A 26,505-nucleotide genomic window follows, 5' to 3' on the forward strand; every position below is an offset into this window, starting at 1 on the left:
GGTCAAAAACATTCATAAAAGAAAAGTCCTAAAAAAATTCAAATAAAAGGCACCTGGACTAAATCATAAAAAACCCTCTTCATCAATTGACTTTAATTAATTTAGAGGCAGTGAGAAACATAAAGGTGGCTTTATGTTTATGGCCCAAGTGCAGAACAGGATAGGATAATTGTTTTCTTCATTAGTCATTTACCCCCTGCAGTGAAAACACTAAAGTGGAACAACTGTATACTTTTTAAGCGGTAAAGAGAAAAAAAAAGGAATCACATCAATCTTCAATGATTTGAAGAGACGGATGGAAAGAGAGAAAACCAGAGGTAAAAAGTGAAGTGAGTGAACATCAGGACGGCGTTTACTCGACGGAGGGAGGGGAGCCATGGAGACAGGTTGAGGATCGCTCATGTGTGAAGGCGCCAAGAAACAGAAGACGCTACCAACACGCTCTCATGTGCACGGCCAACAATAGGCACATGGAGAGGGGGCAGTAAAGATGGTGGCAGGGGAGATACAATAAAAACTTCATAGATTTTCTTTTTTATTATTATTATTTTTTGGACTCACTGACGATGGTGGTGGAGTTCCAGTGTCCTGTCTGTCTGACTGTGGTGAGAGCTAAAGGAATTGATCTGCTTTGTTTCTGCTAAATCTGAGAAATGCATCTCCTGTTTCCTGAATGTTTGTACACTACTATTCAAAAGTTTGAGGTCACCTATACAATTTTGCTGTGTTTTCCATTAAAAGTTGCACTTTTATTCATCAAAAGAGTTGCAAAATGGATAGAAAATATAGTCAAGACATGGACAAGATAATAATGATTGAAGAATGAATGAAGAAATAATGATTTTTATTCAAAATAATAATTTTGCCCTTTCGCCAAAGAACCAGCAAAGCTGTTTTCAGCTGTGCTAACATCATCGCACAAGGGTTTTCAGGGGTTTTCTAATCGTCCAATAGCCTTCTAACGGGATTAGCAAACACAATGTACCATTAGAATATACATATTCCATTAAAAACCAGACGTTTGCAGCTAGAATAGTCGTTTACCACATTAACAATCTATAGAGTGTATTTCTGATTAATTTAATGTTATATTCATTGAAAAAAAGTACTTTTCCTTCAAAAATAAGGACATTTCTAAGTGACCCCAAACGTTTGAACGCTAGTGTATATCACCAAAACATACAAAAGTGACTCATACTCACTCTGATCCGGTGATGATGTAGCCAAAGTGTCTGTCCTTCCCTCTGCTGGAGAACTCCTTCACCGCGACGTGGACCAGCTGGGTTTTGACTTTCATGTCCTTCTTCTCTGGCTCGTCCAGCTGCTTCTTCCCCGCCGAGGCCTGAATCCCCTGCATCAACCTCTCGATCTTTGAGTCCACCTGAGGGTCGGGGCCCTCTGGGCTGGCAGTTAATCGGAGGGTGGAGCCTTCCTTCGCCGCAGGCACCACCGCGGTCTTCTCCTCCCAGCGGTGAGAGACGGGAACTTGGGCCTGTGAAGTGCGACTCTGGACGCTCTCCATCCCGACCGTTTTCTGAAGGGCAGCAGGTGGTCCGACGCCAACGTCCACGTCATCGAAGGGCTGCAGGTTCAGGTAGTCCAGGAGCTTGGAGAAGAACGCTGCATGCTGCTTTAAAACAAAGCCCTCGCTTTAGAAAACTTTAGAAAAATGTATTTCTTCATGGGTGCATTGAAGGGCATTTCTTTCCTTTTAGAAGTTAAACAAATTGTATTATACAGAAGTATTTTGAATAAAATCGATGTCTTTTTTTGTCAGAAGTTGGACAATAATCCTTCTTTTTACTGCAGTTATGGTTGTTTAAAAAAAATCAAAATGCTTGTCTGTAAAACTTTGAAATCACCCTTATTCGAAGTAGCAGTCAAAAGTCAATAAAGTGCAAGTTTGTATGTCTCGCTCCCTCAGAAACCAATTTGTTGGTATAGTAGAGTAATTTTAAATTCACCTTGTCAACGGGCTCTTTGTCTGCGCCGTCTTTTTCTTGGCCTGGAAACAAACACAATGTGAGCAGATTGTGTGAAAACCTTAAGTATTGTTCAATTTAGGAAAGAGAAAGCAGATTAGACCCAAACTTGACGGACTCAGAAATACATTTGGCAGCATTCAGGATTATATAAGCGAGGCATTATTTAGATATTTATACGATACAATGCCACATAGTCTTATATCTATGACCAAAAACAATGCCAGCATTCGTTCCCTTTTACACTCCCACCTTGTTTCAGTCTCAGTGTGTCTTTCTGCTTTGGATACTGGTCGGTGTCTGATTTAAGCTGCTGCTCTTGATTCAGTCGTGTGGCTGCCGGTGGCTTCTTGCTACCGTCCACGTCCCCCACGGAGGCAGCGGTTCCTCGTCCCGGCTGGGCCCCAGTCGCAGACTGTTCCTTCTCCTTCACTTCCTGCAGAGCTCCTGTGATGACCTCGGCCAACTGATCCAGGTCTTTGCCCATTAAAGCCTCCATGTCAATGCTGTGGCTCCCCAGCCGATTCACCACATTCTGGATCAATCGCTCTGGACGGGAAAGAGGAAATAAGGACCACCCACAATCAAAGAGTGCATCCAAAAATGTTATTTCCCAAAACGGAGAAGAAAAAAAGAATGATAAAAACACACTCCATATTTATAACAACACATTAAAAAAAAAACTTAATCTCACCATCCATGACGCTGAGAGGCTCTTTGGCAGGCAGCTGGTTTGAACCGGCCTTGAACAGCAGCCTGTCTAGATTAGGCCGTTGTGTTTTGGAGCCAAACGCCTCCTGAGATTGCAGCTTTGCATGTTCACTCGGAGCCGGATGGATGTAGCCGAGGTAGTGAAGCTTTCCTTGAGGCCAGGAAGCCTCTGAAGTCGAGGAGCCCTGCTGAACGCTCGGCGCCCCAGCGAGAAGCCGTTCTAAATGGCCGGAGAGCAGCTTGCTCCTTGCTGGGTCTTGGCTGGAGTAGGTTGCGCTGAGCTTGGGGTGCCTGCCCTCCCCACTCTGAGAAAAGACTTTGGTGACGGGAGGTTTGCCATCTCCTTTATGAAGGCTGTAGACGGTGGTTTCCTTCCAGCCCTGCTTGGGTTTTGGCCAGCTGGGCTCTGAACGCCCATCCGACTGGATGTCTTCATTCTTGAGAGGAAGATGTCAATTTAGTACATTTGGATTAATGTTAATATGTCACATATTATTTGTCTTAGCAATGCTTGCAGTCACGCTGCAATTGGCAATGTCATGGGCTCAAATCTTTATTAATCCATGCACATTTTCCATGACTAAAAAGCAGCACATTTAATGTTTCCTCACCATTGGTTTCTACACCTACAATCATTTTCTTTCTTACGGATTCTAATTCTAGTATAGATTAATGGAATATGTGATAGCTGAAGTTCATTCAGTTTCCACAAATGCATCTGCATGTATATGCAAACAACTACATGCATGGTGGTCCACCACCATCATCATACTTGTCCATGCCGGTCTATGCTGGCTTGACAAGCATGAACTAGAATAATCCACCATCTTAACCAGCATAAACCAGCATTGACCATGCAGCATAGACTGGAATAATAGACTAACAATTTCACCTCACCTCAGAGAGCAAATTGAACATCTATCCATTTTGAAGGTTTGGAAATGAAAATGATTATCTTATACTACATAAACCTGCATAACTGGCTTGTTTCATTATTGTCTGACACTTTTACCATAATTTATTAATAGTTTGAGACAAATAATTTGTAGATTATGGATAAATGTTTTTCCTAAAGTTGCAGCCTGAGTACAAGACTATACTATCCTTGTCCTTGTCCTGTACGAGGGAATATGAGTTTTCTCCTTGCCAGAAACTGAAATAACTTTTTATATAGTGTATACATCATGATGACTAAATATCTCCCTTGCAAAACTAGGGAAATTCCTTTTCCCAGCTGTATTTAAAGTTGAATTATACTATATGTTGACATTAAGCAAACTACTGTCTCACATGTGGCTGCAAACTCCGACTCCTACTCTGCTGATTCCTGCAAAACTAAAGTAACAGAATTCATATAAAAATTCAGCCTTGCTTCAGTTTCCGTCCCCGTCCACCAGAACATTTAAAGGTGCCATATGTAAGAATGTGGCCAAAAACGGTTACTACATTCAAATTCAAATTACCGAGGTCTTTTGTGTTTCATTTTTTGGCGTAACTGGCAACCCGTGGTTGCGCAGTAGCTGAGACTCTACCGACTGCAATGATTGGTAGACAGCGGTAGGTGGCGCCACATGCCAAAACATGATTTTGAAACATAAACATGATTTGCAGTCTGCAAAATATATTTTTTTAATGTAAATATTTTGTCTGTACTGTTGTTGTTGGTGAGTTCAGTTTGTTATATGAACATTATTCCTGAGTCTCTGTGACATATTAGGAGGATTTTATGGCCAGTTGCTTTAGATTTATTACATAATGCACCTTTAACTGGTTGTACTGGGTCAGCACTGTTGTGACAAGAATTTTGGTATGAAGAGAGAGAGAGAGGCAACCTGGGCTCGACACAGACAGGGCAGGATATGAATGAGGATTCTAGATCAAAGACAACTGCCCTTGGAAATTGCATTATGGAAATCATCGTGGAGATAGTGTCACTCAAAGTGTAATTTCATACATTTTCCACAAGGCAACGGCAAACTTTAAATGCATATCCACCTGACAGGAAAGCAGCAGCTTATCTAAAAAAGGAGATTTTAAACTTCAATACGTTATTATTTAACACTATTATATTACAGAGGCTTTCAAAACCTAATGTGTGATTTTATCCTTTCTCCCCCTGCAAAAACGAGAAACCTTCTTTTGTTTGTTTGTCGTAAAAAAGCCCATGATTCAATTGAGAATACAATATGCGGTATGTGATGCACCGAGCGGCGTTATTATCCGTGTTACTGCTACACTAATACTCGCTATCTCCCCTGGTGCCATTTTCTGTCCTTCAAATGTATATAGAGAAAATGTCAGTCTTTTCAAGCTCGGCATACAGAGAGGCCATAATGACATTAGCACAGCAAGACGGGGGTGCGCCGCCATTCATGCTAACCATCTTTGCTTTTCTTTTTTTCTTTTTTTCATCACGCCACACAACAAAAGGACCTCATCTCATCAATAAGGAAGGTCCTGAACTCTTCAACTTTGCATTATGGCTGCACTGACACAGCAGCAGGATGCGGCTCGGCGATGATGGACGCCGAGCACATTTCTCACAAAAGCCGGGGTTCCGCCCTAAATATGAGGACTGAATAATGTAAAGAGGTGATGGAAGATCTTTGTGCGGAAAGGGTCCCTTGCTCAGCGGGAGACGGAGGGGAAGGAGAGCGGGGGAAACAATGGCAAAGCGGGGACGAGAGGGCGACCCCGGCAAAAAGACAGATACTGACTCTTTTTCATCATGAATAGGAAGAGGCCCTTCCATAATTTAGCCACAGGAAATGTGGCTTGTTTATTTATGCGGGACGGAACAACATTTGCAGCCTTAACCTTGGGAGCATTAATGCCACTGTATATCTTGACTCTGCGACGCTGAAAAAGGCCAAGTTGAGTTAACGACGGGGCTCGATGCGTTGCTTCCTTGCCAGAGACGGATGATTAAAAATTGCATAAACTGATGTTTTGACCCTCTGGGTCGTGACGTCACCCATGGGAACTTCCATTTTGAAGACTGAATAAGAAGTGCTGAATAACGTGGACGATACCAGCTGTCAATCACACAGGTGTCCGCTCACATGTGCCATGTTTATCCTCTATTTTCCTCTAAAAAAGGAAGTTAATCTCCAAAAAGTCACATCCTGTTCTGTAGAGGAAGACTGCAATTTGGAACAGTAACTGTTGAGGACAATGTTTAAGGACATTAGCTGACTCATTTTCCCATATCAGGGATCTTTTTGCAACCAGCAGAATTCACTAAATTCTTATTTCCTGGTTGGCTTCAGGAGGAAACCGTAGGAAACACAGAGTCTAGATGTACGGAGTGAAAATAGTCTCAGACTTCCCCTAATGCACCTCAATGGCTTTTAAATTACTGGTACAGTGTCTTATCAAGCTGGAGGGAGACGACACGGTGACAGCCGCTGAAGTTTACGGTTCGCAAATAAATAGAGGAATCTCTGTCGGTCTATTTTCCTGATGACTGCTCATCAGACAAAAAAGTGTTCATGGTCGCCGTTGCACCTCGTCGGCTCAGGGATCACAGACATGTTTGAGGTTAATCGGTTGAGCGATTGTCAGGAAAATGGAAGATAAAGAGAGAAACGGATACTCCTGCATTTACAGCGACAGACGCCACTTTAAGTTTGGAAGAATCTCTGGTACAAAAAAAAAAAAAAAAGACAGTTATTCCTTTGTCAGCAACTGCTACACCGCCTAAAAGCTTACCTGCACTCTGGCTCCTTCTCTTTGCCCATCCGTCTTGACCTGAGGCAGGAAGCCTAAACCCTTCAGGTACTGCTGCAGGTTTCTGTGCAGCTCGACCCGCGCAGGCCTCAGGTTCCCGTCCCTGGAGCCGCTGTAGGCAGTCAGGTGGTCGGTGAGGCTCGGGGGCGGGGTCTGATGGCGGAGGGGGACATTCCTCAGTTTGGAGAGCTCTCTGGTGATCACCTGCTGAGTGATGTCATCCTGCCACGTCAGGCCTAGAGAGAACAATACCAGGTCAGATTGAGAAAAAAAAAAAAAGGAAACTGCTTTAGTGAAAACATGAGACAGAGAGGTAGCAAAGCAGCCTGGGGATATAATATAATATAATATTTTATGAGTCTAAAATTCAAATTTATATAAAAACAGTTTTGCTGGAGGCAGTGCAATTAAAAAGGCTGACCTTTTATGTTCGGATTTCTATTTCTTTTAGAAGTGGAAAATATAAATAAGACATACAACTTGATTGTTCTTTTATTATGCAATACCTGGAAGTATATTGGAAAAAAAAGTTGTATTCACTGCAGTACAAATGTAACATAGCACTGAAATATCCTGTTGTTCTAGAGCTGAAAGAACTACTCGGTGCCTGAATTAAACTTATATAAATAAATATATATTATATGAATCTATTCATCGATTTGAAGCTTTTTTTACTGATGGCTTCAGCTTCTTAAATGTGAATATTTTCCTTCATTTCTTTGCTCTATGTAACAAGGAAATCATTAAAAGCGAATCATTATGACATTTGAGAACATCATTTCAAGGTTTGAGCAACAAATGTTAGCGTTTTCCGACATTTTATGGACCAAACGATCACTCAACAGATTAATTATAAAAATGAACCGTTAGTTGCAGCTCTATTTTATCCGGTTATCAATGTGTACATGTATGGATTTAGCTTGAAAAGAAAAAAACTATTTGGCAAATACTTGTATATCTTTTAGCAATTACAAAAAACCAGCAAGGATAATTCAGAATGGTAAAGTAAGGAGGCCATGACACGTGTACACATGTGTACACACACACAGACACACAGAACATCCCATCAACACACTGGGGGAAAATGTCACACTGCAACCTGATGCCTTGCCAACATTGCTGCTAATTGCCAACACATATTTGGGATGCAGAACTCCTGGGCAGGGGCAGAGCGTGGCAGTGCCAGGACCAGATGGAGCATCCCAAGAAAAAAAAAGAGAAAAAAAAAAAGGAAGAAGGCCCTATTTCAAGTCAGCCAGAAGGCGCAGCATTCAATCGGCAAAGAGCAGATAAATACCAGCGATATACTCTATTTTAAAAGAGCCAAGATGTTCACTGATGACTCTTCTACTCTCTTTCTTCAGTGCTTGTGCAGAATAGTCAGTAATTATAGCGCTAGATTCCCATGTTGCCACATTCCTAACCTTTAACCAAACGCGTCAAAGAAACAATGGCGCTCTTAACGATGTGGACATATTTATAATAGCAACAAACTACCATCCTGGGTCAGGAATTCTTTTTACGAAAAAGCATCAACACCACAGAATGTCTTCATTAGCCTTGGTTTGTCACCCGCAGATGCCCGAGGTATTCTCATAGATATTCATTAGCACCAGATGAGGATCTGGGCAATGCAGAGGAGCTGGTGCAGATGCCTCCAGTCATTCCTGGCAGCGCTGAAGGGAGCACAAAGCAGCGTATGTTGCCACTCTTCTGGAATGCATCGCAGCCTTCCATCCACACAATAATGACAGTTAACTACCCGTGGCTTATACCCCGACGCCACGCATATTTGCTATATATCCGATCATTTACATGATCATCAGCGGGGAAACAGGTTTTGGACTCAGGCCCCAAAAGGATCCATATGGTACTTGTGGTTAACTGTGGCTGGTTCAGTGGACCCACAACAGGATGAGGGCAGCTTCATCGACTGTGACACCTCTATCCCCCACACCTCTCCTGGGGGAAATGCACTCATTTCCATACATACCATGCGGCTTGTGTGTGTGTGTGACACTTGAGGAAAAGAAAAAAAAAGAAAAAAAAAGGTTTACCAGCAAATTACAAAAATCAAAATGAGCCATTTTGTGGAAAGGAGAGAAAAAAAAAGTCAGTTGAAGAAAAGTGGAGAGGCCTTTACGGTTGGATTCCTCTCAATCAACCTCTCAGCTGATTATCCTGGCACCGAGGAGCTAAATGTCATGCAAATTCACTGGCAGGTCCAGGAGAAAGAGCAGGTTCCATCACTAAGTGCTGCTGTGTGTTTTTTTCCCCTGCTTGTTAAGGATAGCACACACAGTCTCAGGCACATGGCTCAGTTAATTAAGGTCCCTGCCATTAACGCAACAGCTTTCAAACAAGCCAGATATTTCTTCTGGCCTTGTGTCTGTTTTCTGACTAACAGCGAGCGTGGAGGAGCAGGGTGGGGGCCACCTCCTAAATATTCAAAGCCTATTAGATGGGATCCTGTCGACATGTCTTGTTGTTTCATCTGGTGTTTTTGAAATGCAGATTCTTCCCCTTTTTTCCTTTTTACTTCTGTCCGCCGACTGATTTTAAAGCCATTAATGGAAGAGTGTGTGAATAATTTACTGGCAATTTCTGCCTAATTAGACAAAAACGAAACGTGTCAATCCAAGTATGAGATATTAATTAAATCAACACCGCAAGGGTGAAGAACAGCGAAGAATAAAAGGGGGGGGGTGAACGTGTTCTCTGTCGATAATTTCCGAAAAGTAGAAGAAGAAACAAATAACTTTTAGTTTTTCTTTTCACCAGCGTTGTTCTTGAGTTTTGTTCTAAGTCTTAACTGAGTGAATCATTCAAGAACGTTCTTTTTTTTATGTACACACCATTTCAAAATCATGATTTCAGACAATTTCTGACATTACGCCAAACACACTCTGCTTCTTTGTAACTCCACTGGATGATGAAACAGAGTTTTGTGAGTTTCCACAGCATTAGTCTATAATAACTGACTCCCACTCAGTGGGTCAGAGGGTTTTCTCTTTATTCTCTGGTGTGTTGAAGGTGTTTCATAACCTGTCAATGACCTTCTCCTCTGGAGTGATTCCATACAAACATGTCCAAGGCCATAAAATACTATTTTTTATGTGTTGACCAAAGCAACACGTGGTAACACTTTATATTACAGAGCAATATCATGATATAATTTAGTTATAGGAAGAAATATTATGGTAATTTAAAGGTGCCATATGTAAGAATGTGGCCAAAAACGGTTACTACATTCAAATTCAAAATTCAGAGGTCTTTTAGGGTTCTTTTTCTGATGTAACTGGCAACCCGTGGTTGCTCAGCAGCTGAGACTCTACTAACTGCAATGATTGGTAGACGGCGGTAGTTTTAATTGAATAATTGAATTGAATGCCAGGGCTTATGTTAGTTTGCTAAATCCAACGAGAGAGTTGCAGCAAAGTTATTGCAGACAAAGGAGCCAAAAACAGGAGTTTGACACAAATGAAAGACTGTTTCTACTGGACCGGTAGGTTCAAAAAAATAAAAATAAATATTGATTGTCCTTATTGTTATGTAAGTAAATAAAAAAAAGCAAAAATAAATAATTTTTCCTTTGCTTTTGTCTTGGTGCGTACCTTAAAGGGTTAATTAGGAAATAACGTGATATTAATATCATATTATCTCTTTGTTACCACACACTATTACCATGTTGTTTCCACCAGGTTTCTTTGAAATCCGCCCGTCACAGATCACAGCTGACACTAAATAATGCCTGAAGAACTCTTCCGTTTTCCTTATATCGTGACACGTTAGTGTCAGTATATGTTTTCTCCTCTACGAGAATAAAAAAAGCCATGTTTGTGCAGGATGGAAGTGAAACACATGTATAACGTGACTGGAGTGACACGGTGTCAGTTTATGGTCACCGAGTGGCGCTGACTGACGACTTCCTGTCAATGGAGCTAATGCAAATGTCACAACGCATCATCTTACTCGACTCGTCCACGCTGTGAGAATATCTGCTGCAACCACGCTGGGGGTCAGGAGGTCAATCGAGTGCAGGTTTGACATGATTCTTTCTGATCTTTGTGACAGAAAGCAGTCCAAAACACAAGCATTCATCCGCTCAACCTGTCAGTGTATACGTGTTCTGTTGTATTATACTGCATATAATGATGAAGATGAAACATTAAAAACTAAAGTTAAAGGTACATTATGTAATTTATCTAAAACAACTGGCCATAAAATCCTCCTAATATGTCACAGAGACTCAGGAATAATGCTCATATTACAAACTGAACTCACCACCAACAACAGTACAGACAAAATATTTGCATTAAAAAATATAATTTGCAGACTGCAAATCATGTTTATGTTTTGAAATCATGTTTTGGCATGTGGCGCCACCTACCGCCGTCTACCAATCATTGCAGTCAGTAGAGTCTCAGCTGCTGAGAGACCACAGGTTGCCAGTTATGTCAAAAACCAAACCTAAAAGACCTCGGTATTTTGAATTTGAATGTAGTAACAATTTTTGGCCACATTCTTACATATGGCACCTTTAAGATTGTCTGGTTTTATTTATTTCCCAGAATAATCATTATAAAAGTCATATTTGGAATAAAAATAAAGAAAAGAAGCGTTTACTTGTAGTACATTTGATTTTAAGGGCCTCAATCTACAACTTTGTTGGTATATTCCTTGGTTTTGACAGACTTGATGTGCTTGGTTACCGTTGCTAAGCAATGATTGGACAATACCAAGTTGAAAGAGGGGTCAATATATTGAAATGTACAATTTAGGGCTGCAACTAACAAATATTTTCACAATCAATTCATCTGTCATTAGTTTTTTAGTCCGTAAAACACCAAACTATTCAGGTTTGAATAATTTTTTTGTTATACAGAGAAAATATTCACGATTCATTTAGTCATCGATTAGCAATCGATGGATATTTGCAGTGCGTCTCCACACGTTCAGCAGAGCTGTAATGATGATGAACATGCGTACACAGAATATAGTAAAGCTTTCTTTGTGATATAAAAGTCATTTGCAGTTAGATGCCAGTGCCGTCTTTGTGGTGAAAATGTAATACCAGACAATGAAGTTCTGCCGGCGTGAACACGTCCTGACAACCCGGGCCCTTTTAGTACGAGGGTCAATTCGGATCGATCGGCGTGACATCGGTGTGGTGCAGAAAAGCAGAGATTGTGTGATTTCTACCTCGCGTCTCTGATGCAAGATAAAGAGGATTGTAAATCAATGCTATTGATGTTGCTCCTTGTTTTTTCTCCCCTCTCTCCTTCATATCTTCAATTTAGCTTACAGTACAATGGTCTCATCATCTGGCCTCAAAAATAAAAAAGAGAAAAGAAGAGGGAGGGGAGGGAGGGGGTCCCGTTGTCTCAAAAGATGACATCTCAATAACGCTTGAGCAGATAAGAATAACGTGCCGCCGCCGCCGCCGAGCGAGCGCTTTGTGGAGTCGTCTGAGAATAAACGCTCGAAACGCTATTCCTGCGACGAAAAGTGATGACGTCACCGTCGAGAAGAACACAAGGTCAGAGAACAAGTTTGATGATGAGAAGCATCGGGGGAAAAAAGGATTTAACACCTTTTAAAATGGAGCAGGACATATTTGCACAGTGGATCTCTCCTCCACTTCCTCCTCCTCCCTCTCTCCCTTTCTCTCATTTGTTTATTTCTAAGCAGTAATTAGAATAAATGTGTGGTCTCGCCTGGCTTAATATTCATCACTGCATTTTTCTTCTTCTTCTTTTTTTTTTAATTTCCACTACTGGCTCGACTGCTTACTAATGATTTTCCAGCACTGGTTCACGCCTGTTAAAAGATGTTTAGCTCAGAGTGGCCTGCAAAGCCAATTACATCTAGAGGAGGAGAGTGATGTTTGTGGTCACATTCTGCATTAAAGGTATCTACTGCCCCCTGGTGGGTCACTACTGCAGTTACAGTCTGCATAAACATGAAAAAAAAGTGTTTTTCCAGACAATTCTTATGTAACATGTGCTCATATAGGGAAAGAACAGCCTCGTTTAACTCCACCCACTTACAATTATCACTAAAATCTGTATTTGTTGAGAAAAAACCTTCATTAAATGAATTTAAGTGCCCATTATTTCTTAATAATCTATGACCCTTTCAACACACGAGACTATATTTGCTCCCTAACAGCAGACTGTCTGGAGGCTGCAGTCCCTACTGTCTGCTGCTCATTATTCACCACAGCTGGAACATTTACCGGAATATAACGATGTGACGTTTTAGAAAAAAAAAAAAAGGTTGAGACACTAAAAACCCACTAATTCCTCATCACCCTACTTAATTCATAATAAGCTATAAAAAAAAATGTGACTTGTTCTCAGTGCACATTAGACTCTGCCGCTGATTGAGTGGGAAAGACAGAGTCTGATGTGATTATAGTGCACACCTTCACAGTCACTCATCCACAAAATTAGCTGTAAATGTCCGACCGGCACACGAGCCAATTTAGACTGCTGGAGCTAAGTGGAGACGGCAAAGAAAACAACGACCTGATCTGATATGACGATTCCTGCTCTCGCCGCGTGCCGTTGCCGTGGCCAAAGAGACAGCTTGGCTTATTTGGCTCGCTTCGCACAACAGCAGTTGACAAGCGTTTGCTGTTGTAAACCCTGTACATGACAGATAAAGGCAGAAACAGAAAGACAGACAGGACAGGACAGACAGACAAGCGTGTACCTCTGTGAGCCAGTTTCTGGAGGAGGATCCTGAGGCGCTGGAGCGCAGAGGGGGAAATATCATACGTGTACAGCTGTGCACCGACCAACTCCTGGCACCTTCCAAACAACCCATCTATAGAGAGAGAGAGAGAGAAAAGGAGAATTCAGGATGGGATGATGATGATGATGCCCATCAGGAGGAAATACGAGCTACTTTATGATTGAGTTTTGCTCCAAGAAACCAGTTAATTGTGGTTTTAACCCTTAGAACACAGAGGATTTTGGCTTAAGAATGTGTAATATAGTGTCTTATATCCTTTTTTTCCAGGCAATCTGATGAAAAAAAATATACATTTTCACCAATTATATTAACACACCTCAGCATGTTTAAAATTGGATTGAATTTGTGAAATTTGGAAATACACCACGGTTCAAAGTTCACTTTTTAGGAACAAAAATAAAAGTCTATTTTGTGACTTCTGCACAATTAATGGCTACTTCGAATCATGACTAATAATGCACGGTATAGAATCAACAACACATAAAAAGCCTTTTTTTTTTTATTTTAAAGCCTGAATATGTGACCTATACACACTCACACACCCAGGATGTCCATATAAGGAGTTGTGTGTTATACCCACAGCAAATTACCACTGGTGCACCTGTGGCACAGAGGGTTAAACTTCTTCATGGACAGAAATAACACTTAACATAAACATGAGATCAAAATCTATAAAAGAAATTATTGATATTGAAGGAAATCATGTATTGTTGAACTATTATTATCAGGCGAATGATAGTTTGCCTTTTTTTTTTTTTCACAGCTCAAAGTGACAAATAAGCCAACAACACATTTACCAGCACAATAAAAAAATATATTTATATTGCACTTTAGAGACACATTAGAGCAATGTGACAAAGTAAAAAAGTATAAATCAGACATAAAAAGTGGGTTTTGAAGGTAACTCTCCCGGTGCGGTGGTTGCTTAGCTCTTATCTTATATCTGCACAGATGAAATGCAGTAATTGTGTGTGGCACCTGCAGCGTCTCCATAGCTTAAATTTCCTGTTTTTTTGTGAATCTAATGGCTGAGATTTTCACTGACAGCACCGGCGGATAAGAAGCCGCTTATGACAGGAGGGACTTTATCAGGTACCCTGGTAATCTCCCCCATCAGCGGCAGGCCCTCCCACCTTACTCAATACCATGTTGCCGAGGCAACCAACGCCAAAGAGTCTCTGTCAGCCTCATAATTCAATGGCTGGTCCAGACCTCTGAAAGACGGTGAGGCTCGAGGGGGGGGGGATATAAACGACCTGCGAGTTCACCTGCTCTCAGTTGGGGAGAGAAAGGAATCACGCATCTTATTGGCTAAACTCACAAAATGAAAGTGTGCCCCCAAAAGATGAACCCCCCGAGATGAATCCTGGAGATTTGATCAAAGTAATTTCCTCTCCCTGTGTGAGTATATGAGCGGATGCTACCGTGATCATGTCATGTAAATCAACACCGAGTCACGGCGTCCCTGTTGATTGGCCGTCAAGATGGAGGTGGAAACGCGAGGATAGAACGTAGAAATGTAGGGAGGGCAAACATCTTGTGACATTTTGACACAGAAAAGCAAAAAAAAGAAGAATTTTTTTTAGCTTCACGTCAAACTAAAATTGGATTACAGTGCCACGTTGGGTGTAAAAATCCAGTGACAGATAATTACACTGATGATAATAATAATAATAATAATAATAATAATGTGATGTCAGACAGGGCTTTAAATTAAATTGTCCTTCTAAATGAGAAGTGGGTGTTTTCCCTGATTTCCTCTCTCCACATCAACCCCTCTGCCTGCATGTGACCGGTTAAATGACAGCTCTGTACGTGGGGGGGAAAGGGGGGGGGGAAACCCACAGGAGGTGGTGGTGAATTAGCATAGACGAAGCAGTACAACACACCACAGAGTTATTTTTAAATCTCGAGCAGTGCACAGGAACAACTTCACACCTACATATTCTCATGTCTGAATCTCTATTACTAACAACCTACATTTTCTAATGATTATTATAACAAGTGTGACATACGAGATATCACCTAGAACCGTTTATTATTCCCAGTTAGATGATGATGTTACGTAAGAGAACCAAAGGCAGTGTGGTGACACAACGCGGGTGTTAAATATTTCATGTGCTGCATCCCTCATTGGTTTCCATGGCAATTGACACTGTGTCGCTTCCTTCTCCGTCGTCAGGGACGTTCCCGGCAGCCATGAAATACACACAGACAGACGCGAACGACGGCTGTGTTTTTATGAAGGAATCCGTGTAAGAGTTGACAGATTTATGGAGGTGATGCCGATCCATCCGCAGCCACACGCACCGTAATTCACAAAGTGCCGTTCCGCCGATTTTACACCACCGTGTCTCCACACACACAACGCTAAGAGATTATCAAAACAAGCACCGGCGGTTCAGTGGAGACGACACTTTGCATGAAACACTACAGTTTTGACGGGCTAAAGACTACATTTTAATTTCAGGCTCGGGGAAGCACGGAAATTCGGAGGGGGGGGTGCAATAAAATGTTTGACTTTTCATTAAACACCTCAGCACCTCAGTGTAAGTAAGCGCACACAGGGCGAACAGATTCAAGGCTGCTCGGGAAGGAAGTTAAGTCGGAAGGAAGAAGACGAAAGGCAACTATGGTGGAAGAATCATATTGTGATTGTTTTAAAAGATATTAAAACTGCAATAGGATTAATCAGTGGTATAATTGGTCGTTCGACTATAACTGCAGCTCAATCTTTGTTTATAATGTAAATATCTATTCCATACTGTATATATAACGAGCGCGATCCACCGGTAGAATTGTCAACATGTGATGTAGGTTAGCACATTCTTTAAGTTCACTAAGCTAATTTGCATATATTGGTGTCCCAATTCCAATGCCTTAGTGTTAATATCTTTAGTAGAAACTAGAAAAGCACTCAGAGAGGGCAGACCTCCGCCAAGGCAGCGCAGCCCCCCACAACATAGCGATAAAAATAGTGATAGCGTCTACAGATCACGCCCAAAATTTAATCACTTGTTCCTGGTCCCATTGCAGACATTTCCTGAAGATTTCTAAATCTATATGCGACTTTTCTAGTTATGTTGCTAACAGACAGACAGACAAACTTACAAACAGTGAACATATACCTCCTGGCGGAGGTCAATAAGGAAAATAGATAAAAATGCAACTGGAAACAAAAGACAATGGACAACTACACTTCATTTTAAGGAATATATACCTATTAACACATAGGGCATACAGTATAATATCTTATATTTCCATTTATTGTGCTGTGCTTAAGCAAAATGTGCCTAAACCGATGTAATCCATAAAAGAAACCCTGTACGTCAGTGACATTAGGCTGCTATAAAGTCGGATTAAAAGCGTGTTGACAGAAATAAAGACGATCAGCTGTGCTGTAGAAAAGGTAAAGAGCTCTAAACCCAGACGCCACACACACACACACTGTGACAGACAGGGCGACACTCGCCGGCTGCTAAAGCTATTTAAACTGTGAAGGCTAATGCTGTGGGACAACAGGAGCAAACACTGGAGCTGACAGTCAGCGAAGCTTTTCTAAAAGACTGTTCAGGAGGAGGAGGACGACGAGACGGACCCAGGAGGCAAATTAAGACGCATTGGAACAGGTGCATTAGCCGTGCAACTCAATTCATGAGAATGAATAGGCCCCAAATCAGCGCGCCGAGACTGGCCAGATGTACTCTGCTGCTAACGCAGGAAAAAAGGGAGCAGGAACAAAAGCTAAAGTGATCGGCATACGTTTAATGAAGTGTTTACAAATTATTCAAGGTTGACAAGTGTTGCTTTGAAATGATAATTACTCTCACGGATTCCCGGCGCAATCTACATGTAAATACAAAAATTAATAAATATAAAGCAGACTCTCGGAGCCACATCAAACATCCTGCCTATTAAATATTAGCCGTAAGAATAACAATTACCTTTTCATTACAGTGTGGCAACAGTATGGTAATAGTACGGTAATATATGGTAATATGTTTTTTTTAAGTGATATGATGGTAATGGTGGAGGATGAAGCGGTAGATAATGGATGGATGGATGATGGTAATGGTGATGGTTATTTCTATACAGTAATCACCAGGTAATAGCTTGGTAATAGTGAAAAATGTGTGCAGGACATATGGGGAAATTAAGCCAGCTTTCTAATCTGGCAATTATTAAATTTGATTAATCAGACAATTACCTGAATGTTTACTTTGTTGTTATTATTATATTTATATATATATATATATATATATATATATATATATATATATATAAAAGATCCGATATTATGCACTATCTCTCCAAGTGAAACTAGTATGTAAGTAAAACGAAACTTAAGGCACAGGAAATGACATCAGCCACAGAGGCTACTGGGAGCTAACAGCAGTTCGCATTTGGAAAAGTGATCATTTGCAGGCACTAGCAGGCACATTTTCAGTCACATATAACATGTATCCACTGGACAGATAAATCCTCTGAGGCTGGAAGTTTGTGTAGAACTCTGTGCTGCACTGTGGAGCCAAGAATAGACATTTTTCGCGGACTTCCTGTTTTCGGATGCCGATGCCCTCTCGCGTGTATTACGGACAAAGTGGAGCTCCGCAAGACAACAATTCCAGGAATTTAACGCATTGTGACGTCCCAATGAGCGTGAGGAGGGCCACAAAAACATGAATGAGTCATCTTTTTTCACACTTTGGTGACTGGTAGGTCCCAAATATAAGAATTGAAATTATTAAAAAGTTGATTTTGCATAATATGGGACCTTTAAAAAACTAGAAATAGCATTAGAAATATGGTAGACTTTACAAAATATTACAAATAAACAAATACAAATTCAGAATATTTGATTGGGGACCCCGCAAAAAACGTCCTGTGACTCATCCGTGGGTCCCGCCCCAGTCTTTAGGAATCTCTGAGGATTTTCCCCATGGAAACAAATGAAAATATGTATCCATGTATCCATTTTTAACACTTAACTGTTTATTAACTTAATAATGTTTCACTGTTCACCCTATAGTGCATTCTAATAGTTTAGCATTATCGATTTTATTGTGGTTTCACACACATTTGTGTTTGTGCCGCACGCATCGCGAGACGTGATCAATAGAAGCTTCACCTCAGTCGTTTACGTCGAAAATACAGTGAGTGAGGACGTTTTCGACAATACTACTCCCGGAGAAACCGCCGATCGATGGAAACGCCGCCAAGTTAAGTGTTTAATAGGAGCCAACCCGGTGCCCTGAGGGAAACGTGTGCCGCACTTATCCACCGTACTTTATCTATTGCACCAGTGAAACCACAGATTAAAATGCTTTTTTTCTAATCCCGGGTTAATCAAATACAACAGGTTTTAAGTGGTTGCTTCTGAAATTATATATTGAGGATTGTATTTGACCTACTTCATCAATGGCACATTGACATTTAGAGTAAAAGTGCAAAAATAATGAAGGGGAGGGCGTCTCTTTCTAAAAATACGCTCTTAATAATCAGCTGCTGCTTTTAGCCAATAAAGCGTCTGCAAGAGCTTTTAGTTATTTATACTGAATCAAACGACCTTTCCACGGTAACAATTAGCCTTTTTTTTTTTCAATCTCATTGTTAGTAACTTTTCATCTTCTCTATAAGCTCTTTCACTTTGTCCAAGAGTGGCTCTCGGGCAGACATACAAATGTACCACACTTCTTCTATTCCCCCAGTAATTGATTTGGCCATTGATTTTCTTTTTTGGAGTCACTTTTCGGGAAGAGATACTTAACAACTAGGGGCTGAATGATTTGGGTAAATCTATCCAATTACAATTTTCCCAGACAGAAATGATGATTTAATTTAGCAATACCTCAGTTTAACATGCATGTTGTGCACTTTAAACATGATGGAGCATCTCCACATGACATGCTATTAAAATATGAACTACTCTTTACCCTAATGCAAGGTTGAGAACCTAAATTACGATTATTGAAACCATTAACAGTGAAGTACCAAACCCTGGGTCACATGTGATTTTTCAAACTTAAATGTAACTCACTAAAAATTGGATTAAAATTCATGCCCTCATCTTACGCTAACTAGAAAGAGCAATCCAGTGATTGACGCGGCGAGGAACCCACTCGTGTTTACTCGCGTGAAATTGTGTGCTGCGCGAGACGAAAGCTTGACAGGCGTAATAACAGCTGCTAAAAGGTCTGTTGGTGCAAGTATGTGTATACGGCAGCGGGGGGGACGGGTTCCTTCGCTCTTATGTATTTTATATTTTTGCAGTTAATTCACAGAGTGAAGTGTTTTCACTTTGACATGAAAGTGTCTGATTGGCTGTGGGATTCAACCCTTAGAACACAGAGCATTTTGGCTGTTTTTTTTCCCCCATTATTATGTGTAAACATACATTATATCTGATTAAAAAAAAATTCTTATTTTAACCAACTATATAAACACACATGCACAAAAAGTACTATAAAAATGTTTTAAATCGGATTGAATTTGGGAAATTTGGGAAAACCGTCACGGTTCAAAGTTCACTCGGCTCGTTTTTATGAACAAAAAGAAAAGGAAAAAATGGTCCAATTTTGTGACTTTTGCAGAATTGTTGCTACTTTATATTTAAATTAATCATATCTTTGACTCAAAAGAAAAAGACCATAAAGCTTGAATATTTGACCATTAAACGCACACCCCCAGGATGTCCATATAAGGAGTTGTGCATTTTTCCCACAGCAGATTACTGGTAAGGGTGGGTAAATCATATATATGCAAATATATGTATGTACGTATTATATATATATATACATATATGTATATACATATATATGTATATATACACACACATATAGCTATATATATATCTCTCTATATATGTATATATATACATATCTATATATGTGGATGTATGTATGTATACATATATAGAAATATATATATATAAATATATATGTGGATGTATATATATGTATGTATATATATATATACACATGTATATACATAGACACATAGATACATATATATATATATATATATAGATACATACATATACATACATATATATTAAAATAGTAGCATACTCCTCCCCTCCGCCGCTTTGCACAGCAACAGCATGGGTGACGAGGAGCACAGTTGGCCCAGCCCAGAATAAACCAGGTTACACCTTCAGGGAGCACAGGAGGAGTTAGAAGTGGCAGACCCAGTTATTCCCACTCATCCCCCTGTGTAGTGGCTGCCGCTCATCCACTGTCCAGCAGAGAGTGAGTACAGATAAAAGGACGATGAAAAGCAAGTAAATATTTACTCACGATAACATCAACCCAACATTAGTCTTTTCTCTATGTGTTTGCCTGCAGTGAGCACAGCGGCTGTAATTACATTTTTTAAAAGGTAAACAAATATGAATACAAATAAAGGGAGCAATGAGAGGACACGGGAGAGGAGACGTCCGATTTCAAAAAAGAAACACCACCCCTCATATCCTCGTGTGATAGTCTAATATAATGTAATGTAATATGAACCCACCACCACCACTATACTCTCTCTTCTGCCTCGGGGTATTTTTCTGTCAAGCTGTCAGCCGTTGCTTTCCATTTCCTCTCTTCTGCTCTGGTGTACTGTGTAATTAAAGTCATTTTTTTTATACATACAAATTTGTCTCCTGCGCTGCCTTTTTTTTTTTCCCCTTCTCTGTTTTCTCCAACATTGGTTTAAAGCAGAAGGGTGGAGTCCTGCATGTTTGCTTCTCCAACAAACAAGAAATACACGATTAAAGGGTAAAACAGCTCAGTCCAAAAGGTAAATATATAATTATTTTTGATCCATAGTGGTTCTCCAGGGTGCAAAGCAGGTGCATGTTACCTATAAGAGAGACACGAGCTGTTTTCCCCCTTTAATTTCTCATTAAACGACAAATTAGGGTGAAACATCACAATAATATTGAACTAATATGAATACCAATGTGTTTACTCGAGGACAACTTGAGAATCTCTCTAAACTGAACCCAAATCTGGAAATAAACATAATATTATGAGAATAATTGTATGTCAGAAAGCATACTTATCAGAATGTTCTTGGACGATGCAGCTATTGTGTTTTTACTGAGCTGAAACCGTCATCTTGATTGCTTATGTTTACTGAAAAATCTGTTGAACAACAACTTAAACATAAATAAGCACTGAAATAATGTATTTTAAACAAAACTCATATGACCTGAGCTTCTCCTCCTCTACATGAATATTCAACGTGGCTCCAGCCTTGTGTTTTCCAAAGCTTGTCGCTGTGTGTTTGCCTGTGCTGTCTCATATAGGTCACATCATGCTTTTGCACTGTATTGTTTGCCAGTGAGTGTGTGTGTTTTAGTGTGTGGGTGCTGCCTTTGTTGGCCCCCATCTTGTTTACGAAATTGATTTTAAAATGAATCTAAAGAAAGTAAACAAAAAAAGCCGCGCGGGGGGGAGTTAATCACGATTCCCACTGAGGACAGAATCAAACATGCAGTGGACGGACGCAGGGTCCTCTCTGTTCACCTGTAACAACAACAACACCGTGTCCTAAAAACCTCATCATCTGCTGCGTCAAAAGCCTTCAACGCGGGAGAATACATTAACCTTTCACGGCGGCTCTGTCGCGAAGACGATCCCTGAATATCGACATGCTATCACGGCCCTCTTCAGAATTAAAGCCTGCTGCTGCGTGATTTGACTGAACGCCGTGTTGGTGGAACGAGATCCCCCCCCCCCCCAGCCCCCCACCGTCGTTCATCTCGCATTCATCAGGTGACTCGTCGTCGTGGCAACCGCAGACACTTCCATCCTCTTGGACGAGATGGGTTTTGGATGAGGTCGCGACCGTGTATGGGTGTATGTATGAAGGGGGGATAATTCTGCCGGGTATTGATTAGAAAGCCTCGGTGTTGGTGTAAAATGAGACAAATAAAATGTGTTGATAAAACCTACAGCTACAGAAACCAAAAAAAATAAAAATACAACAGGGTTTGTTCAATATAAGGATTGTGCGGTGGGCGGATGTGACTTACCGTTCACGCAGAACTCGTATGGCGCACACAGCTCGTCTTCAAACAGGCAACCTGAAAAACAAAAAAACAAAGGGAAAACATCAGATTCAAATACTAAAACTCCAAAAATGACTCATTTCATTTCCCTGAAATGATAAAACAGTTTAAGAGGCAGTTAATGGACCAGGGTGTCGACCTCTCACGCTGTTAGAAATCCAAATATAAAGCTCATTACCTTGCTAATTTACAGACTTATAATTTGTTTATTTTATTCATAAAAAAGGAAAAAGTAAGGTTTAAATATAGTGAACGGCTGCAGCTTCCTAAGAGTAGGGTTGATCGTCTTAAAGGTCCACTGTGTCAAATTTAAAGCATAAAGCAAGATGTATATAAAAGGCTCATTCTAATAAAACAAAACAAACTTTTATTTTAAAGCAAATATACACTTAATTATATATATATTTATACACATATATACATACACACAGAGATACATATACAATAAAGTTGTTTTTACAGTGTTTACAGCATTGGTGTCAAACTCACGGCTCGTGGACCAAATACGGCCGTCCAATCAATTTCATGTGGCCCACCAATCGTTTTTTTGAGTCATATCTGTATTTTTTATTATTTATAGAATCATTTTACATCGCAAATACTTTTTTATTGCAAACTAAAAATCATTTCAAGTCAACAAAAAAAATCTGATGATAAATCCTCACAGATTGACCGATTAGTTTCCCTTACTGACCAGACTAGACATTCTGGTTATTTGAGGATGAAGTGTTTATCCCATCAAACTGCCACAAAATTCACCTCTGAAACACTTCATGGACTCTTCTTTGTTTTTGGCTTTACTAGCACAATGTTCCTGTTGCGTCCATCTGTGTCAAAACAAAACACTTCACACACAATAGCAATATAAGGAAACCTACATACAACTGAAGGTAGAGGAAAATGTACTGAACTGCTGCTGCTGCACAGAATCTTCCCACTGTCCCCACTCTATAAAAGTACAGCTTAGTACTGCATTAACTTTGGCTGTGGGCCTTCGCCGCTAATGGCGGAGCCATCAATCATCAATTAGTGTGACTTCTCCTATCCTGTCTCTGACACTAATAGCCCAACTCCATGGGCAACGTTTCCATAAATGAATGTTGTATGAATATTAATGAACTCTAACGCTTGGACTAGGGCTGGGTGTTCCAGACTAATAAATGAACAGATGGCAGGAGCATTATGGGTAGCTGTTCCCTGTGTTCATATTTCACACGTGGGAGTTGCAGCGAGTAGAGGACTGATTGTTCTGCTCGCCAACGTGCGCAGGTGATCCGCCACATTTACACGTTTCCAGGAAAAGACGGCAGCGTTGAGGCGAGAAAAAAAAAAAAAAAAAAGAATGAAATAGTTATCTCTGCGGGGTGAAAAATAAAACACTCGTCTTGTAAGCTGAATGTAACGTTTGACACTTTCAGGGTCAGAACGTGCCGACACGGTAATACGCAGCGTCAGGCAAGAAGTACGACGGGGAGAACAGAAACAGTTCAATGGTAAATGGTGTGTATTTTTAGATTCTAGTCTTGAGTTTATGTTGTGCACCCATTCACACATGCATTCATACGTCATGTATCAGGAGAAACTTGGGGTTAAGGGGCCGTAACATGAGCACAAGTTCAGAAAAATCTGCAAAAAATCATATTCAATCAGCTTTTTATCCACAAGGAGCAGGTGTTTCTGTTTTTGAAGGGCTAAAATTGCCATTTTTAAAACATCAATACACAAATTTGGGGGAAAAATTATGTCACAGCCGTGCCTGAGCTTCACACAGCACCACCTACAGGCCTGGCATTCACACTACACCGTTAAAAGTTCTGGAAGGGTCTGTGTGTATGAAGACATGCACTTCATACACACATGAACAAACCTTCATATATCGGAAAAATTCAGTTTCCTGGTGGCTATGGCGTAAGTGTCCTTCTCTGATAGTTTGACTGAAATTGTGATTCTCATTTTCATTTGAATAACACATTTAAAAAAGATTACTGTGATGTTTGTGAGAAACAAAGAAGTTTTCTTCACTCTGGTCTGGACAATAATGCATCTAAAATTGTCATTTTAGCCAAATGAAAGCACAAATCGGTTTAAAAGAATGGCTAAAACACAAATTTTAAATACTAATGAGGATGAAGAACAGCAGTTTAGTCCAGGACGGTGATGGAAATGGTCGCGTTTAAAAGCCAGACGTGTTACTACGTACTGAGAACATACTCTAAATATGTCAATATTTGGTGATGGGATAAAGTAGTGCATAAATTAAGTTGTGTGTAAACACATAAGTTTATACTTCTATACTTCAAACGTGCCAAAATGTTATATGTGTCCTAATCTGCATGTAGACTTGTGTAGCAGGGGATCAAACCCGTGGCCTTCCTTCTAAAAAGATGCTACCACTGATCCACCGCCGCATCACAGAGGGAATTTGCTCAACACTCTGTCAGTGTCAGCGCTCCGTCTTCACCTCTTTTATCTTGATATTCCTCCCTCCGTTTATCAGAAGGAGCGATGGAAATGGCTGCGCCCTCTTGGCCCGCCGTCCGTTTCTCACGGTCGCGCGCTAAGAGAGCAGACTGAGTGGGAGGAGACGCCTCTGTCAGACTCCTTTAATAATGAGGACAGACAGGTGGAGACACACTCTGTTAATCACACCACAGACAGACAGACGATTGGGACAAGACATTTTGTTTTCCCCGAGTTTCCTCATATTTCTTGAGTCTGCCGCAGCCACTAGAGGCTTTGCATCTTGATCATGTAGAGACAATACGTACGGCCTTTTTTTTTTTTTTTTGCAGGCTGGAGGACATATTTCATGAAATTACACCTTTTAGGGGTAACGACTTCAATATGTCAGCGAAATGGCTGCGTAATGATGTAGAGTGAGGCATCAGCACGGAGACGGAAGGTCACCCAGCTCTGCAGAGCACAAAACGAAAAGCCAGAATGTCCTGAACTGAACGGGAAGAACGACTTATTGTATACTGCTTTTTTAGTCTTTTTTCGGCTACATTTAGAAGTAATTAAGCCTTAGAACACAGAGCATTGTGGCTGCTATTTTCCATTACTCTAAGAATGTGCAACATACAGTGTTTTATATCCTTTTTTTCAGCACAACCGAGCCAATCTGATGGAAAAAATAAACATTTCGCCAACTATATTAACACACCTGAGCAAAAATTACTCAAAATGTTTAAAAACAGATTGAATTTGTGAAATTTGGGAAAACGTCAAAGTTCAAAGTTCACTTGACTCATTTTTATGAACAAAAACAAAAGAAAAAAACAGACTAATTTTATGACTTCTGCACAATAAATGCTACTTTATATCACTACTACTAAAAATGTGATATACATTTCATCATAATTTTGACTCAACAACACATTTAAAGCCTGTATATGTGACCTATAAACACACACCCCCAGGATGTCCATATAAGGAATTGTGCATTATTCCCATGGTAAATTACCACTGGTGCACCTGCAGGCACAGATTCTCGCCACGTGAGCACTTAGGGTTAACCACTAAAAATCCTAGAATGTGTTTGTTGGCAGAAAACAGAAATGAGTTTCTTTTTCTCTCCAGCAGATCCACGCCGACACTTCCTCCGCACAAAACAATACAGAGCAACATTAGAGCACGTCTAACAAAACATAGGTCACTCGGTGACAAATCCACAGTTCCTTCCAGCTCTGCAGAGCATTTTAGCACCTGCAGCTGCTCTCATCACGGCAACAAACAGGGAGGAATGAATCTCACATAAGCCCCGCTGGATTCTTCCTACTTATCACACAAACAGCAGACATAGCAGAGCATTTCTTTTTTTTTTAGCAGAGCATCGAGTCAGACATTTATAAGATAAGAGTCGATACTGAAATGAAATTCACCAGATGGACACAAACACAACTTCATGCTCGTTTTTTTACTCCCATGTACGTGTTATTGCTTTATGATGCAATAATGTCAGGTTTGTTTAAAAAAATAAAAAATAAAATAAAATAAAAAAATCCTGTGTGCTGCCCCCTAGTGACCACATAAACGGTAATACAGGTTGTGGGTTGAATGTGTTTGCTTCATGCATCTGTATTTTAGGACGGTGCTGAAATGTCAGTGTTTTTATTTATTTATCTCAGTATGTTTGTGTGTTTTATTATCTATTTTTCAAGTGAGTAGGTTCTATACTTGATTTCAAATGTATTGCACGTTGTCAAGGTGAAGTGTGTTCATCGCTGCACTTCAACACATCGCCGAATCTTTCAAAATAAAAGA

The 26,505-nt window shown here is 40.4% G+C and overlaps 1 protein-coding gene across 1 annotated transcript in view; it reads right to left on the bottom strand.

The window, feature by feature from the left end:
* ptprn2 (protein tyrosine phosphatase receptor type N2) overlaps window positions 1-26,505 on the bottom strand; it is a gene marked incomplete at its 3' end in the record, with an annotated part of 141,392 nt that overhangs the window by 98,491 nt on the left and 16,396 nt on the right. Inside the window, exons 2-8 of the mRNA XM_083901992.1 lie at window positions 22,207-22,257; window positions 13,140-13,253; window positions 6,405-6,658; window positions 2,677-3,130; window positions 2,235-2,531; window positions 1,965-2,005; window positions 1,203-1,627 (exon numbers count right to left, since the gene is read on the bottom strand). Coding sequence (XP_083758118.1) covers window positions 1,203-1,627; window positions 1,965-2,005; window positions 2,235-2,531; window positions 2,677-3,130; window positions 6,405-6,658; window positions 13,140-13,253; window positions 22,207-22,257 — 1,636 coding nt within the window. The remainder of the gene's footprint in view (window positions 1-1,202; window positions 1,628-1,964; window positions 2,006-2,234; window positions 2,532-2,676; window positions 3,131-6,404; window positions 6,659-13,139; window positions 13,254-22,206; window positions 22,258-26,505) is intronic.

Source organism: Microchirus variegatus, assembly GCF_963457635.1.
Source record: "Microchirus variegatus genome assembly, chromosome: 15".
Taxonomy (NCBI): domain Eukaryota; kingdom Metazoa; phylum Chordata; class Actinopteri; order Pleuronectiformes; family Soleidae; genus Microchirus; species Microchirus variegatus.